General features: G+C 36.6%; 1 protein-coding gene across 1 annotated transcript in view; it reads left to right on the forward strand.

Moving 5' to 3' along the window:
- The window catches only part of camk2a (calcium/calmodulin-dependent protein kinase II alpha), a 53106-nt gene that overhangs the window by 24828 nt on the left and 9174 nt on the right, over nt 1-19104 (forward strand). Inside the window, exons 4-15 of the mRNA XM_030154255.1 lie at nt 5799-5853; nt 7636-7701; nt 8553-8625; nt 8742-8844; nt 8966-9049; nt 9432-9526; nt 10195-10317; nt 10484-10567; nt 11806-11848; nt 14353-14393; nt 16020-16068; nt 17162-17237. Of these exons, the coding sequence (XP_030010115.1) occupies nt 5799-5853; nt 7636-7701; nt 8553-8625; nt 8742-8844; nt 8966-9049; nt 9432-9526; nt 10195-10317; nt 10484-10567; nt 11806-11848; nt 14353-14393; nt 16020-16068; nt 17162-17237 (892 nt within the window). The remainder of the gene's footprint in view (nt 1-5798; nt 5854-7635; nt 7702-8552; nt 8626-8741; nt 8845-8965; nt 9050-9431; nt 9527-10194; nt 10318-10483; nt 10568-11805; nt 11849-14352; nt 14394-16019; nt 16069-17161; nt 17238-19104) is intronic.

A 19104-nucleotide genomic window follows, 5' to 3' on the forward strand; every position in this document is an offset into this window, starting at 1 on the left:
TCGAAAATACCGCTCCACATTTTGCCTTCTTTGGAATAGCAAGGGCAGCATGACAGATGAGGCAAATGCACTTTGAAAAGGACAACGTGAGAAAAAAGTCCTCCTCCTAATCCATAGGGAAGTGGTAGGATTTGGACTTCTAGCCTGGTCCAGCTCCTTCACTCATTTTTATAACCTTTATTAAGTTTAGGTTAACAGAAACAAATTGGAGGCTAATTATGCAACTCATGGTTTTGCAGCACCTAGCGTGGTTGAACGCACATGTGTGGTGACCCGTGTCAGAAGAGATTAGATGTCAGATTGGCTGCCTTGTATGTCAGTCATTTGAGAAATATCTCAATTAAGATGGATGATAGGCTGATGTTTATTTTTTTAATCCCTCGCGTTCCATCTGATCTTGGTTTGGGCTAATGTTAGCTGCTAATAGCCGCTAAGCTACCCGTGTGGTTGCATGCTACCCATACTCTCCTCGTGATCAACCTATTGGGCACCCATGGTTTGACAGTCTTGTTTCATCTTTCACTAATACATTGAATGCAACCATCTGGTTTCTCTAACTTTCTCTCAGAAACAAAATCAGTCTTTAAAGTTCAATGAAACATCATTCATTATCATTCATCATGATATTGATCAATACTGACTGACATGATCATTTATATTATGAGAGGCTTCTCAGTCACATCTGATTGAATCAGTTACGCGTTTAATCGACTGGACCAACAACCAATCACAGCTCTGTGTTTGGTTTAATGACGTTTTCAGCCTGAAACCCTGAAACCTCAAAAAACAAACACACTAACAGACAGTCAGATGTTCAAATGTGACCTCACATGGATCAACCAGCCAATCAGCACCCTGCGTCTGAACCCAGCGTCCAATCAGAGTGTGTGTGGGGGGAGATGCTCTACAGACACTGAGGAGTGTTACGTAACACTGTGTCTGTGTGTGTGCGTTGCTAAGCAACAGTGTCCTAAGGTGAAGGCATCAAACCCCTCTCTCTCCTCCTACACACACACACACACACACACACACACACACACACACACGCACACACACACCTGTGTAAAGGCACTCAGAAAGAAATAATCAGGTTTTTCTGTAAAACACTCCTACACAGTACAGCACGGGGATTAGATTTTTGTGTGTGTGCGCGCGTGCATGTGTGTGTGTGTGGGCAGCTTCTGTTATATATCCTATTATACAATATAGGTAGAGAACAGAGTTTCAGGCTTTCAGTGCTCAACAGTTACACAAACAAGGGAAAATAGACATAATGATATAATGAAAATATACTGATACAGAACCATCATAAAGTCAACATGATAACAACATGACATAAAACAAAACAAAACAAAACAAAAAAAACAATCAAATAACAACACAATGACTTAAAATCAACATAAATTCAACACAATAGTAATTAATATAATGACACCATACTGATATAGAACTATCAGAAAGTCAACATAACAAGATAATGGTATAAAACAAAAACAACAAAAAAATCAATTAAATTACACAATGAAATAGAAATCAACTTAAATCAATACAATACCAATAGAACGACATAAAATGAACACAATGTCAACATAAAGACACCATACTGATATGGAACAATTGTAAAGTCAACATATTAACAACATAACATAAACATAAAATTATCTCATATCAATCATAGTCTAATAGCAACAGAACCATGAAGTATCCAGTCTATATTGTATTTTTAGTCATTTTTTTTTCACATATGATGTCATTAATATGGTTATAGCACAACGTGTTGACCATAACTGTATTTGTTCCCTTTAGCTGCAGTGATGTTTTTGTATTTTGATGTGTTTACTCTCTAATAATTTTCCTTTAAGATTAATAATGTACTCTATGTGGTATTATTACACTCTGTACCAGAAGCTGTAAGCGCTCATATTCCAAGTATTTTGGTTAACCATCCAACTTGGGTTTTGTAGAGACCTTTTGTTAAGTACAACAAAGGTAGTATTTCAGGGACATTTGTCCTGGCCTCTCACCCTCTTTCCTAATAGAAGCATCTATTGTATTTGTTTTTGGTCCAAAACACTCTGACTCACAGTTAATTACATTCATTTACTGTGTACAGCCAGACAATGAAAACATGTATGTAGCTGGTAGTTAAGTGGTGATAAATTGTGATGGTTGTGTCACTTATTTGGGAATTATCTGAACTTAGGTTGAGAGTAGCAGATTACAAACTAAACTCTTACATATTGTTCTCTTGGTTCAGTTAAACTCATGTGCAGGTTCTATATGTCCTCAGTGTTACAGGTTCTGCCATTTTCTATCTTATTAGGTCAAACTAGTGTGTGTTTTCATTTACTCTCCTTTCCCAGGATATTATGATGAAATGCACATGTTTCAGGTGTAGCTACTCTGTGTATGGTAGCATCATTATTACCTCCACCAAGGAGGTTATGTTTTTGCCGGTGCTGGCTTGTCTGTTTGTCTGTCCGTGTGCAAGATAACTCCAAAAGTTATTGACGGATTTGGATGAAAACTTCAGGAAATGTTGATACTGGCACAAGGAACAAATTATTACAGTTTGGTGGTGATTGGGGATGGGGGGTGCTTTTCAAGAAAAGAGAGCGCAGACCTCCGCCACGGCAGATCAGTGGGCCCCTGTGGCCCCCCCACCCCCAATCACCACCAAAATTTAATCATTTGTTCCTTGTGCCAGTATCAACATTTCCTGAAAATTTCATCCAAATCCATCCATAACTTTTTGAGTTATCTTTCACACGGACAGACAAACAAACAAACAGACTCTCCGAGTGCTTTTCTAGTTTATATAAAAGACTACTGAAGAACTATTTGTTCTAGCTAGAGAAGACCTTTGCACTACTGAGAAATACACGTCAGTCAGGACCACCTTCATCACAAGAAAAGTATTTCATTTGCATGAGTTATATTTAGCACTGTGGTTCTGTGGTGGGGTCTCCTTGTTCTTGAAGAAAAATACCAGGGCAAAGAGAGCAGCAACCAGACTCCCATAGGGATCAGAACAGAGTAAGGATCAATGACAACAAATTGCTATTGATTAAATCCAATATAGCATTAAAAGTTGGAGCTATGGTGGAGGTGGAGTGGATGTAATGATGTCAACTGAGCTAAACTGTTTAAATATGGCATCATGAATGAGATTAATCAAGTTAATATGCAGAATAGAATCATCTGATCCATCATCCATCCATGAGATCAGCTGCTATCAGTCACATACTGGTTTGTGTCCTGATCTGAACTAACCCCATGCTCAAAAATGCTACTAAAGTCCCTTCTTGCTGTGTTGCTACTGCATGACATGGACACTTGCTAATGTAGATAAGTAGCCTACAACTGAGCAGCCTGACAAAAACAAATATGTTTTATTCAATAAGAAGATATGAAAGTCTGACTTAGCAGGCAGCAACCTGTCAAAAATAACTGTCAATCAAAGTCCAATGCAGACATCAAGCCTCTGTTCATAGTTTTCATGTATTTATAGTAATGTTCTCCTGGAGGTAAAATACGTCTTCCCTCCAGAGCTGACAGCTATTTTACCAGGTCTATTTCTATAAAATGTTGAATGCTTGATGTATAGTCAGATATTATAGAGGAGGAGACCAACCTGGATGTTTCCTGTAATAGAACCCAAAAATATATTTATACATTACAAATGCTGCCACGCAAGTGAAGACATGTGACACCAGTCCATCATCCACAGCACCAGACAGTCACTTCATATAAACTGAAAAACACTGTTCCAACACTGGAAACAGCTTTAGGTTAGATCCATGTCATAGGATATTCTGCAATCCTAATCTGATACTCCTGCTATCACTACTACCCTAATGCACAGAAACTATCAATACGATGAAATGGTAAATGGTAGCTACCTGATGTTGGCTAATCAGTCTTATCTTTGCTAACACCTTTGATATTCAACTCTCAAACATCAGCATTACTAACATGTCCACATATAAAATACACACAACTTTGTGCACTTTAATCCTGCAAAGGTTTTTTTGAGGTAGGATTTCCACTAATATAACTTACTGAAAGAAAACATCCATAAAGTGGAGCTGTACACAGACTTACCTGTTTCATCATCACTCATGAGATACAAAAAACATGTATTCATAAGTTTATCATCATGAGTGGTCTGGAAAAGACATGAGTGCCATAATGGCTATGATCATACAATATTATTTAACAGCACTAAAAAGTAAGGGATTATAAGTTTTAAGGAGGTTCCATGAATATCTTGCTTGAATCTTTCCACTCCTTTGGATAGTCTGTACCTGACTGCAGAGATTAAGGAATCTCACTCACCTGCCAGTAACTTTGAATTTACAAATTTGAGGTTTACATTGGTTTATCTTCCAAAAAAAAAAAAAAAAAAAAAAAAAAAAAAAAAAAAAAAAAAAGGTCTACATTGCAAATCTATGGGTGTTACCGCATATGCGCATCAAGGTTCAACAAAGCAACTAGCCAGAGTTGTAGAGCATCACATAATACCAACAGAAATATGGAGCAGAGCTGCAAGTCTGGAATAAAAAGGTCTGATGTTGAACAGATGTTAAATTAACACAGTAGTAACAAGTGGTGCCAGGCACAACAAACCCTGCCCCTCGCATGTATTGTAGCTTATTTTGGCATGGATCCAGCTTATGTTATCATATCTATGCATGTGGTGATGTAAGCATATCAAATGCCTCTATATATGTGCCAAGTCTGACACAAATTGAAACAAAATTGAAGTCTTGTTTTGTTTTTTTAATTATTTCAAATTATACATTTACACAAACATGCACCCATAAATAGGGAACCACACAGACACAACATATACAAACAAATTATACAACAAACCTACAAACCTACCAAACCCCCCAAAAAAGTAGGAGAAAAAAGAACCAAAAAAAAAAACACAACAACAAAAAAAAACAACAAGATAAATAACGTTACCAACTCCTCTTCACAATACTCAGCGCTGACCAAAAGTCAATACAATGCAAACCAACAACACATTTCTCCATCAAAAGGACATTGGAGATAGCAGGAATTGATAATAAAATTGATGTTTTAATAGACATTTGAAATTTTGCCTATTATAAGTAATTGGGAGAAAAAAAGATTTTAAAAAATTCATAAAAATTTAGACTTTGACCTACTTTTCCCAAAATATAACCACATGCACTGTGGGTCACTGGCATTCTGTAAACCAAATTTGATAAGAATTCAACTAATAGTTTTGCTGCTACAGACATTTGAGATTTCGCCCATTATAAGTAAATGGGGTAAAAAAAAAAAGATTTAAAAAATTTGAACTTTGACCGACTGTTCCCAAAATGTAATGCCATGTATTCTAGGTCACTGGCAATCTATAAACCCCAGTTTGGCATGAATTCAACAAATAGTTTTGCTGCTAGAGTGTTAACGATCAAACAAAGAAACAATCAAACCAAACCAAAAACAATACCCTGGGGTAAATATCCAACACTGGCCTCATGTGGAACACTGGTTTTTGCCTCTGAACTGAAAACTATGAATTGTCCTTCAAATCTGATTCCTAAAAGGACAATTATTATAGGGTATATATTAACATAACTCCTGCAGCTGATGTTTTTGAGTCATTCAATTTGAACCAGGGCTTTTAGATCCATACACCTAGTGGCCATCAGTGGTATTACATACTAAAGCTCTGCCTTAAATTCAAGCTGAGGTTATTATTCCTTATTAGTACAAAATTTAAAGTCTTTCTTCTCTGTTTCTCTGTATCTATTTTCTTTCAGTTCGGCTACATGACAGCATTTCAGAGGAGGCTCATCATTATCTCATCTTTGACCTGTGAGTTCCCTTTCATCTGTATTTATACCATTCAAGATGTCTTTAAATTAAGAGAGAGTAACTATAATTTCAGGAGATCTTTATATTTTTGTATGTACTAAAGCGAGGATGAATGTGCAGTCTACATGTATTTTGACTGTGGGTGTGTTTAAGTTTAAAAAATGCCTTAAGTATAAAATCATTCAGGAATATTAAGTTGAGATGGTAGATATGTTTTGGTGGTTGGTTTTTTTTTTTGTTGTTCTAATGAGAATGCTCAATGCTGTGCACATTTAAATTAATGTCAGCAGTTTATCAGGTGAAAAGGATAGGCACAAAATAAGCTTTTGCTTCTATCCTGTTCCTTTTTTGGTTTTTATGTTTATTATAATTATTGTACTAAGTGCACTGATTAATGTAAAAACTAAAAATGAATTCATTCATTCATTCATACTGAAAGTCTGAAGACAATTATCATTTTTATCTTATGTCGTTTTCATCTTGCCTTGTTTTTTTAAATTTTGTCTTTGTTTAGTGTTGTTCCTCATTTTAATGCTGTTGTATGTGTTACATCATTTTATTTATTTATTTTTTTTTGTGGTTTTCATCTTATATCATGCCATCTGTATCTTTTTGCATCTTTTGTGGCACTTTCATATTTTTCTTTTTCATAAATTTCATATTTTGGTAAATATCATGACCATCATATGTGTTTCTTTTATTTGTAAGATTTATTTAGTTTACATTGTCAGCTAAAAACCTCAGATTGTGTCTATTTTCTTTGATTTAACACTGATAAATCAATCACATTAAATCAAAATAGTCAGAACTAAATCATAAATTTAGTGACTTACTGGCATCTTTTTGTCTTATGTCTTTTATGTCATTTTTACAATGGACCAGTGTAACATCGCATCCACCCACTGCTAAAACTGAAGCTGAAACATGGCTGTGGTGGAAGCTGCAGTCTTGTTTCAGTGATGCTGCAGTGTAGAGACGAGGGGGTGGGATGTCCACCTACTGCATGAATGATGGAGACTGGTTTTATGTCACTAATACCTGATGACACACTGAGCAGAATCATCTAATGGAAACATTTATTGAACGCTGAATTTTTACTGTGACTCGTGCGCTGTTGCAAAACCACTTTTCCACCAACACAAAAACCTTCAATGAACCGGTCAGTTTTTCCTAAGAAAACAGATTCATCATCGAGTCATTACTCATCAGTAGAAGGTCTTTTACACAATACGGAGAAAATTGGAAACTACCTTTGAGAAAGTCACAAAAAAAAAAAAGCACATTACATACATCTCCATAAACTACTGTATGTGAAATGTCACTTTAATAAAAAACAAAACAAAAAAACAAAGTATTGCATTCTGTCAATGTTTTCATCTTAAATGGCCACAATTTTTTATTTTTTTTTTGAGGAATAATTTGGTTTCGTCTTCATTCAGCACATCCTCTCAGCATGTTTTTCTCTCTCTTAAATACTCACACAGTTGCCATCATTATCATATGTATAACATGGGATTATTTTGCCAGTTGAAGTTATAACATGCACATTTGTATCAATAAAGGTGGGCCAGTACTTAGCAGTAGATATTGATATGCGACGTGGTGTTTCCATATTTCCATATTACGGTCTATTATGTTGACCTTTTTAATATGTGCTATAGTGTATCCCATTGTGTTGCTACACTGCACTGTGCTCTATACAATTTTTGTACGAGTTACAAGTTTTCTTAGATAATTAAATGAAAATTTCCATTGTTGCTGATGATTTTTTCTGTGTTTCAGAGTAACAGGTGGAGAACTATTTGAAGATATCGTAGCCAGAGAATATTATAGTGAAGCCGATGCCAGGTAAACACATCTCCTGGTCTCTTTGTTTGTCTTATGATTCTGACCCTGGATAAGTTGACTCGGGACATGTTCAGACTTTATATTAATTTGAATCCTGAGATAATCTAACACTAGCATCCAGCTGTGCCATAAGTGTGTACATCTGGTGTTATGAAGTGTTTCCATTGATCACTTCTGATTGGATCTGATATTACCGCTTTTCACACTGTCAATAAGAATCTGTACGGAAGAGGATTAGGGCCGTTGGAAAAAAAAAAAAAAATCCAAAATTCATTTATTTTTATTATTATTCTGAGAAAAAAGTCAGAATTCTGGGATTAAAATCAGAATTCTGACTTTTCTCAGAATTCTGACTTTTTTCTCAGAATAATAATAATAAAAAAATATAATCCAACAGAGTGGAAGTGCTGCTGGGTCTTCTTCTTGGTGATTATCCACAGGTGCTCTTTGGAAACTTGTGGTGTGTCTGGCTGTTTGGAGTAAAAAAAATCTGCATAAGCATGCTAAATTTCAAAAAATATTCCAAGGCACACTGTAGGATTTGTATAAAAATACAATGCCTTTATTACTTCATGGCAATCTTTTATAATACAGCCAACAAAGTAATAAAGGCATTTTATTTTTACACAAATCCTACAATCCTATATTTTTTGAAATTTAGCATGCTTATGTGGATTTTTTTGACTCCAAATAAAAAAAAAATATATTGGACCTTTTTTTCCCAGTGGCCCTAAGCCTCTTCCATAAATCTGAGTCATGTAAAAATACAAAAAAATACAGATTTAGGAAACTGTTACCTACCTGAACATAGAGACATGTGACATTGACCTCTGACCTCTGTCTCTCCACAGTCATTGTATCCAGCAGATTTTAGAGGCGGTGCTACACTGTCACCAGATGGGCGTGGTCCACCGAGACCTGAAGGTACTACGCACTTTAATCTGCTGAAACTGTTTTATCAACTGGATGTTAGCATTCTTAGCCTTGCTCATGTAAACCAGTGTGCAGTGATAGCCGTTAGCATGTGTTTGTCTGTGCAGCCAGAGAACCTGCTCTTGGCCTCGAAGTCCAAAGGAGCCGCCGTCAAACTGGCTGATTTCGGCCTCGCCATTGAGGTGGAAGGAGACCAGCAGGCCTGGTTTGGTAAGAAATACTGCAGTAGTACTGTACCACTGCAATCTAGTCCATTCTATTTGATTTTACTTGGCTGTTTTTTTGTTTCATAGTTGTGGTTTTTATCTCTTTTGTTCAATTTGTGTTTCAGGTTTTGCTGGGACCCCTGGTTATCTGTCTCCAGAGGTTTTGAGGAAGGATCCGTATGGAAAGGCAGTGGATCTGTGGGCCTGTGGTCAGACTCTACTCACTGTCTACTCTGTGTCCATGTCCCCTTTTTTTCATTTACTCTGTCCTTGTCTCCTCTGTCCTTGTCTCCTCTCCTTATGTATCTTCTCCTTATCTCCTCTGTGCATGTTTTATTTCTCCTTGTGTTCTTTGTCTCCATGTCCTCTTTCCTTATTATCTTATTTTCTCTGTCTTCACCTCCTTGTGTCCTTTTTTCAGTGTCTGGTGTCCTTGTAGTCCCTCCTTGTTTCCTCTCTCCTTGCTTCCTCCATCTTTTACTTCTTGTCCTCTCCCTCCGTGTCTCCTCCCTTATCAGTCCTTGTCTCCTCGCGTCTTCTGTCCTCCTCTTTCTGACACCTTTCTTAGGTGTGTTTGTCTCCGCCTCTCAGGTGTGATTCTCTACATCCTATTGGTCGGTTATCCTCCATTCTGGGATGAAGATCAGCATCGTCTGTATCAGCAGATCAAAGCTGGAGCCTATGACGTGAGTCACATAACGACTGTTAGCGTGTTCTTTTGTTGGAAGCTCCAAGAATAAGTCCGGATTCTTTTAGGTCTCATTTTTATACATTTATTGTTGACTTGATCTGATCACAAACAAAATATAACTCAGCTGAGGATCCACACCCCAAGTGGGGAAAATGGACCCAGGACATTGCAATGCACATCACTTTTATAATCCATGTAAACACATCTTCAAACTATGGGTTGAACCCCTTGTGCTATAGATGGGCTAGGTCACAGAACATGGACTGGTGTCCTCTGACTCTGAAGTCAAGCAGATGTAATACCTCAACTCAACGCAAACCCCATAATGACCGTGTTTACCTCTTATCTCTTGTTGATTACGATCATCTGTGGACATGTGTATTTAAAAGTGTGCCTAAGGTAAAGTCCTGTGATCATCTATCTGTCAGTTTAGTATGTGACCAAGATGTGACCTATCCTAAAAACTTTATGACTGATCAGTGAAACAAAGAAAATCTAGTGACACAAAAGAATCCTGACCAATACTGACTAACATGTGATTAAACCCAAGAATTCAACCATCCAAATTAAAATAATATTTCACGACCCAGTGACATCACACGGTGACACATACACATCTATTGTTTGGACTCTTCTGATATTTCTTTGTCATGGTGTGTTCAGTTTCCGTCTCCAGAGTGGGACACAGTGACTCCTGAAGCCAAAGACCTCATCAATAAGATGCTGACCATTAACCCGGCAAAACGCATCACGGCTGCAGAGGCGCTCAAACACCCCTGGATCTCTGTAAGCCCTGACCTCTGCTGACCTCTGCACACCCACCTGTCTGTCTTTACCTCACACTGATGACGATAGTGATGTCTTCATGATTTCCTTTCCTTCTTACCTCCATTGCTTTCTTTCCTTCCTTCCCTCCTTCCTTTACTTACTTGTCTGTGTCTTTCTCCCTCAGCATCGCTCAACGGTGGCGTCCTGTATGCATAGACAGGAAACAGTGGAGTGTCTGAAGAAATTCAACGCCAGACGGAAACTCAAGGTAGGTGAAAGGTCATCATCAGTGTTGTGTAAGTTACTCCAAAATTGTAATACATTACAGACTACTTGTTACTGTTATTTAAAAGTAATTTCTTACCTTACAATATTACTGACACATAAATTTGCACCCAGAAGTAAATGTGGTCGGATAGCTCAGTAAGTAATGCTATGGTCTTTGATGTTTGAATCCCAGCAGGAACGCTTGCATTTTTTTCAACATTTTACATTTTCAAACAGGGGGCGCCGAGGACACCAGCAGATAAATCCGTAATTGATAAGTAATTCTAACTAGTCATAGAAATGTTAGCTTACCTTGTCATTGCTGATCACAGGGATCATGCTAATTAGCTTCTTAAAGCAGGATTAACGTTAGTAATGAACATACGTCCATGTGACCAGTCAACTGTCTTCTGCTATTTTCACCCACTGGCTGAACACCAACAGGAAACAGAACTTTCCTGACACATTTTTGAGCCATTAAGGTCTCATGGTCTGGCTGTTTTTTTTTTGTTTTTTTTTTTTTTGTTTTGTTTTTTTTTTCATTTGAGCAATTAAATTATGGGCAAAAATTGTGTTGCAATGCAAAGTGCTATTGAACTTGTACAGAGTAAAATATTACTGAAAATGAATTAGTAATGCCTTACACTGCTGTGTTACAGCAAAAAGTAATCTGTCACTGTGATGCATTACTTTTGTAATGCGTTACTCCCAACACTGGTCATCATGGATTCATTGGTTTTGTCGGAGTAAGCAATTACATTCACTGATTCGGGACCAGTTGTTTCCTTTTAAGGAACAGTTTTTATCTGATTTTCTCATCTGCTGTCCGTCATCAGCTTTACATGCAAATGTTTAAAACAATTTTTTTTACAAAAGTTTCGGAAAATCTGCAGAGGAAAATGTGAAATTATGCAAAGCTTCCACCACTGATGTGTGAATATTAATTACATACCACAACATACAGTTACCATGTAACTGGTGTTTTAAAGGTTGTAAATAAATTTTGTAATTAACTGTTATAATACTGACTTCACTCACAAATATAATCTCAACTTTTAAGTATTTTTGTTATTCAGATGAGTTAATTCAATAACATGGTTAATTAAACACTAAATTTAATAATCATTTATTTTATGTAATTTCCTTCCTGTCTTTCATTTGTCCTACTTTTCCTTCCCTCCTTCCCTCTCTCCTTTCCTTTTACTTCTTGTTCTGTCTTTCCTTGTCTCTTTTCCTTAGGGTGCCATCCTCACCACCATGTTGGCCACCAGAAACTTCTCGGGTACGTTCAGCAGCAGTAGTTACATATATACTGTACATGTCAGTGTACATTCAGACCGTGGTCAATTATTTATATATTCACTACTCAAACAGACAGTATTATCTATGAAGCGTTATTGATTATAAATTACTAGTGTAGTGTTGTGTGTGTTTTCATCTGTATTAATTTATCGTATACTGCTTGTCATACTGAGTGTACAGTACATCTGTATCTGTCTATCTATATGTATACTGAGTGGACATACTGACTTTACTGACTGTGCATACTGACTCTACACTGAGCACAGAGTGCCTGAGCACCTTCTCATTTGCCATTGTGGTGTCATACAATCTGCAGCGTGTTCTGGATGTCAGGGAGTTGACCTTTGACCTACAGGTCTGTAAACAGTGGCAGAGGGTTAACGCAGACAGGAACGGACCAATCAGCTGTTGCCTTACAGACGATTAACAGGTTAACACAGAATCAGAGCGAGTCAGCAGCTGTTTGAACTTTTCACTCATGGGCATGTCTAGCTTTGTGTTTCACTACAACTCCCAGAATGCATTTCATGAGCAAACATTAAATGAGACAGGTTCTCCTTCTTGCCCTATCTCCGTTTAATCATATCAAGAGATGAAGCTATAGATGATACTTTGTTGAAAGAGTTTGAGGTTTCTTCCCCAGCCAACAAGAGCTGAGGCTCATGGGTATTGTAATATTTAGCGCCTCTATTTGTAGACTTGAAAAAGGTTGTTTTAGCTCTTTGTTATGTTGTTTTTATTGTATTGATTGCTTTTGAAGACTTGAAGAGTTTTTAAGCAAGTTCTGGTTTACACTAGTGCGTTGACCCGTGGGAATCCATGGGTTCTAGATGTGGTAGTTTTTATACAGTTGTGTATTTGTACATGTTGTGCCACATTTGTCCAGCAGGTATCGCCAAAGTGTTCTGGCCATAGCAACGTGATTGTAAGGCTATTGTATTTCAACATTACTAATATCTCCCAAAACATTGGTCCTATCAACTTGCTGTTTTCACTACTATATACCTTGACCAAAAATCCATAAGTATGCCAAACTGCAGCAGTCAGCTCTTTCCAGATTTTGTTTGAATCTCCAGACACACATGCGCACAGAGGCCACTTGGCTTATATATCTATATATATCTATATCTATCTATCTATCTATCTATCTATCTATCTATCTATCTATCTATATATATATATATATATATATATATATATATATATATATATATATATATATATATATGTATATAAAAATATGCATACACAGAGAGAGAGAGAGAAAGAGAGAGAGAGAGGGAAATTTGATTTGGTTTGGTTTTAGATGGTTTTCTTTTTTTTCTTTTGTTTCATTTGACTGTGGTTTTCTTTGATTTCATTTGGGTTTATATTGTTTTCTTTGTTTTTATTGGCTTCATATGGTTATAATTTGTTTTTCTCTGGTTTTCTTTGCTACTCCAGTCATGTTCATCTTCATCCTGGCGGTGTTGAGGCTGTCAAACAGATAGGAATGTGTCGAGTGTTTCTCTCTGCAGCTATCTCAAGTTGAACCTAAATTTGGCCTCAGCTCTATGTGACCCTCAGGGCTCACTGGGAAAACCCACCTGTCTGTCTGTCTGTCTATCTGTCTGTCTGTATCGGTTTCATACAGACAGACAGATCTAACTGTCGACCCATGGCCTTGAACAGGCAGACGGTTTAGCAGGCTGAGGGTGAAGCAGCTCCATTTCAGCTTGTGGTTTTCTTGTTTTGTTACTCATGTTTTGTCTGATGTTGGACTGTTTTGTTTCACTTGTCTCACAGCTTTAAAGTTTTGTTGTTTCTTCACGTTGGTTCAGTTACCTCTTGGCTTTATATGTGAGCAGCACAGGATCTTTTTTTTTTCCCACTGAAATTTTTTGTTGAATTCTGGATGTTTTTTTTTCTTATCTACATTGATCACTTTATTTTCGAAATTATTTTTGCTTTTCTTTAATTTTTTTTCTGTTTCATTTTCTTACACTTTCCGCTTTGTGTGGACAGATAAAGGCTGCACTGGAATTGCACTTTTTTTTTAACATTTTGCAAAACTTTCTTCACCTGGATCAGCATTTTATTTCACAGCTAAATCATCTCAAAGCTTTAACCTTTTCTATTCCCTCTAAATATATATATATATATATTTTCCCATCCTTGTCATATCTCTGTTTCTTTATTGATCCAGGGGGTCATTTTTCTGAACATTTTTACCTTTTTTTTTTTTTTAATGAAACTTTTCTGCATCTGTCTCCATTTCCTCTCCTTCTGATTTAAACTCTATTCTGTCACATTTCATCCCAGTTTTGGTCAATTCATTGCTGTTTTCTGTCTTCTGTCAGTAATAATAGGCATAGACAGGTGCTTTGCTGAAGGGCACGTGGGCAGTGGTTGTCAGTACGATGCCGTCTCTGCTCTTCTCAGCGTTTGTTCCTTTCTTTCTGACTCTGCTGCTTCTTTTTCTCTTCATCCTCATCCCTCGTTCAGGAGGAAAAAGTGGAAGCAACAAGAAGGCTGATGGAGTCAAAGTAAGAATTTCATTATTATTTCATGGCAGGGATTTTTTTATTTAGGAATTGTTTTATTATTACTAGAATTTGAGGCAGGCTAACAAACTTAATTAATTTAATTCACCTAGTTTTGCTTTTAAATATGTGGAGACATGGTTAAATTAAATCCAGATCAGTGCTTTTGCTAAATAATTAAAAAATAATAATAATAATAATAAACTAAAATAATAATATTTTTTTTGTTGTTGCCATAAATTCATTGTGAATAGTTTTTCCAGTCAGTGTGTATCAGTTGTGTTGTATTTTGTCAGATTCCTTTTAAACACACAATCCACATTACCACATTCCTCCAGGTGCAGGTGTTCACTTTTAATACCATTTTCAGCTTTTGTGACACCTTCATTTTATTTCATCTTTTATATCATTTTAGACTTATTAAATCTTTACATTACATTTACACTGCTTATGTCTTTTTACTATATTTTTACCATATGATGTGTGTTGTGTGTAATATTCACGAATGGAACTTATCTCCTGCTTTTATGTCTTGATCAGTAATACAGATAATTTTCTCTATGTTTGGGCCACTAATTCACATGTAAACAGCATTTTTTAAAACAGAAATTAAAATTTTTGTGCACTCATGTGGAAAACAAAAAAGTGTAGTAAACAGTGGCATCACATCCTATTAACACATGTCCACTGCTGCTCTGTGTGATCAATGTGTGTCTATATATGTCTATGTCTGAAACAACAACAACAGCAGATACTAGGATGTACTGTTTTCTTTATATGTGGTTAGTTATTACAGTTACAAAGGAGTAGTTTGGATGTTTTTGGTTTCTGTGTTCTACCTGCAGTAGATCACAGGCACCAAAGACACATTAGGAGACTTGAGTCAGGTGAAATGAATAGAATTATATAGAACATGCTTCCTAAAACCTGAGCACTTTTAAGCGGACATACATTTATAACTTAATGTTGCAGTAGCTGAATTCAGGAGTAAAAAAAACCTCAGACATTCATTCTGCAGTGCTCTCCTGTTGGTCCAGATCAATATAAAGACATTGTTTCTTATTTTATGGAGAAAAAAAAAGCTATTTTTCTATGTTTAAACACAGAGCAGAGCAGTAGTAGATTGTGTATGACTGAATCTGATCAGTGATGGGTAATTACAGCTGTCAGTAATAATAGTTAACCCTTTACCTGTCTGAAAACACCAGTGAGTAGACAACATTGGGGCATTATGGAGTAGATTTTCTACAGTATGAAACTACAGGCAAAGAATAGATGCACAAGTCTCATGTCGTCAAACTAGCTGAATTACAATATGTTAAAATATGATTATTATAATAGGAATACTTGCCCGATGACTCTAAAACTATCAAGCACTGCAGGTTTAACATGTCATTGCTGACCATTTTATAACTAAAGCCACTGTCCAACATTTGGAGTTGTTTTCTTGTATGTGGGGAATATTTTATAAAACTATGTAAAATATTTGTTCAGAAAAAAATGTTCGAGTGGAAAGAATTTTTAGCAGATGACGTCATTAAACGAAATTATTTTTTAACATTCACATGAAATGTGCCATATTAAAAACAGGAAACCATTTCACCTGATTCATCGTGTCCGTTTTTACAGGAATCATCTGAGAGCACAAACACCACCATAGAAGACGAGGACACCAGAGGTAAACAAACAAACAAAAAAAATATAAATAATTGCATTGTTAAAGTCAGGAGGCATTCATACAGACATTTAAAACAGACACTAAATGATTGTGTTCTCATGCGGGCCCATGTTCTGGATCTTATCCTGATTTGATCAGATTCAGCATCTGATCATTATATGTACATAAAAAAAAATTACTAATATAGTGTTAGTGTTTTGTGCTGATTTTGCAGACACCTATGGAATATACTACATAAACTGGTTAATCTGACATTTGTAACAGTTAATCTAATCTCAGTGAATCTGACTGAAAACTGAAAATGAAGATACTTCTTTGGCTTTGATGTTTATTATGTAGCAGTCTTTCTCTTTTTTTGTCACTTACTCCATTCTTTGTCTTGTTAAAATAGCGTCGTTTAACCAGTTTTTTTACAGACTTCAGTTGGTCAATATTTCAACGCTTTTTCATTCGAAACTAACAAATAATAAATTCATTCTTTCTTTACTGAAGTACAAAACTCTATCTCAGAGGTAGTAATAACAGAAAGACTTGCTGTTTGCAGCAAATTCACCTTTTAAATCCCGAACGTCTGACAGCTATTATAGCTAAAGAGAGAAAGATCAGTTTAACAGCTCATTAATGTGTTTCTGTGTGGGTGATGTATTGATTTTCACCAAACACAGACACTAAACAAGTCAGATTTATCTGCAGGGAAGCACTCAAACAGAAGCTTCTGCGGCAGGTTATGAAGTTTTACTGAAATGGTGAGAAAAAAATTATGTTCAAAAGTGAGTTTTTCTGGATTTGAATAGAAGTGTCTTCTGATTTATTACTGAAGTTAAAGGGCTATTTGATGGAAGTCCTGTCACTTTGAGGTTCATAATTAAAACATTGTAAGTCACTGGTCTTTGGTAATCACATTGTGTGAAAGAGGACAAATACAGCGACATATGTAGTAAATACAGTGTACTGGTCATAAATGGTCCTAAAGTAACGGCAGTTTTAAAAGTTCTTAATATTTCCATCAACATTATTCACTCTGACAGAACAGAAACACGTGAAAAAATGTGATACTAACTAGTGTATCTGTGTTTTTAATGTGTGTGTTCAGTGAGGAAACAGGACATCATTAAAGTCACGGAGCAGCTCATCGAGGCGATCAGCAACGGAGACTTTGAGAGCTACACGTATGTTACACAAACACACACACATACACATGACTGTGATTGACTAGAACACCTGTCAGTCACAGAGCAGATACCTTGTCTTATACAGAGACAAAATCCCACCCCTTTCAGTCCAACTTCATCTGACCTTTTTTTTTTTTTTTTAAATTAATAAATTGCATTATAGTCAAAGGCAAGAGACAAGTTATTTTTCGACCCTCTGCATTGCATGTATCATTTACACATACATAAAAAATAATTCTACGTGTCAGGAAAGTCACAGATCGAAGGCCTGGTTTTCTGGGTCGCTCATAAGCATCAACATATTTTATCTTCATGCAGTTTCCTGGAGTTCATATGAGGGTACACACATGGAAGCTCTACACACAAACACACACACATTCATACTTTACACTCACTACGCGGTGTTAGATCCATGCTGCCTGCAGTCAGACACCGAGTCGGCCAAACAGAGGCGTAGCTATCCCCGCAGCTTAATAAAGGGAGGGGGGGGCTGAGTGGGAAAATGATCACCTGACTGTTTAATTGGTTGTTTTAACCTTCATCCTACCAACATATTTCGTATCCTAATCCTACCAACCGGGGTCCATTTGGACCCCACTGTGATATATGGTGATATCACATCTTAGTAACAGACACGAAATGTCATTCCATTTTGGAATGTTTTTATTACGTATGAAAATGGTTTATATCGTAAAACACCGTTACAATAACTAATTGTGTAAGAATGAGGGTGATACAAGTTATCAAATCACCCTGATTTTTAACAATCGGATGTCTCGGAACCTTCAGCCTCAGAGCTGTCCTCTGCCTCTAAAATAGACCCACGGGCTTGTGCAGCAGTGTACCTTGCTCTTCTATTTCTATTCACCATCACTTACTGAAACAAATAATAAAATTATATTTTAGATGCTCATTATGGACTAAGAAAAAACGCTATTCAACTGGGGTCCATTTGGACCCCGACCGCAAGTTGAATACAGTACCCATTATGTCAGATTGTTTTTGGAACTAATATAAGCAATCAAACATGGACATACAGACAGACAAACTCCTAGCACAAATTGATCATTCAATGAATGATACAGCAGAGACATATGAAAATCATGTCCTGGGGTCCAGCTGGACCCCAGCTGGTAGGATGAAGGTTAACTTATTATGTTTATTTCTTTTTGGTGGAGAATGTTTTGTGACATGCCTACAGTTGAAGTGTCAAAGGGAGTATTTTTCTTTGTTTTCTTGTTTTCCAATGTTTTTTCTTATGTTTTTGCAAGAAATATTCATTTTTGAGTGGTTTATTCTTGAGTGTCATGCCCAGTGGGAGGAGCTTCTCATTTATATGTCGGCCATTGTGGCTTTGTTCTGGTTGGAGTAGAACTGATGGTGCGTTGTGTGTGCTTATGTGAGTTTGTAAATAGGGTTTTGTTTCTTTGTTTTGCCTTTTCTTTTGCCACCCTGTAAATATTCTGTCACTGGATTTGGGAGGAAAGGAAAAAAGGTCCATTAAAGGAAGTCCTATTTTCAACTAGTCATATCATCAAGGAGGTTGCAAGAAGAGCCCCGCTACAATCAGTCTGTGAAAATACATAAATCTAAAAACACACACATCAGACAGTTGTAGAGTTCACGTTATTGTAACTGTGTCTCTCCATGATCAGTCATTTAAGATGTATCCGCATCTTCAACATGACTAGACAGGAGAGATTTTCACTTCTTTGAATACCTTTTCACCTCGCTCTTGATGACTGAGGTAAAATTTGTCAAGGCTGTGGACGTGTTGGTGTTAGAGATGCGCATCACATTTGAGGAAAGATGCAGTTCTTTGAGCTGTTTGCCATAAATTGCAACTTTTCTCATCTCATAAAAT

This window comes from Sphaeramia orbicularis, chromosome 14 (assembly GCF_902148855.1).
Source record: "Sphaeramia orbicularis chromosome 14, fSphaOr1.1, whole genome shotgun sequence".
NCBI lineage: Eukaryota > Metazoa > Chordata > Actinopteri > Kurtiformes > Apogonidae > Sphaeramia > Sphaeramia orbicularis.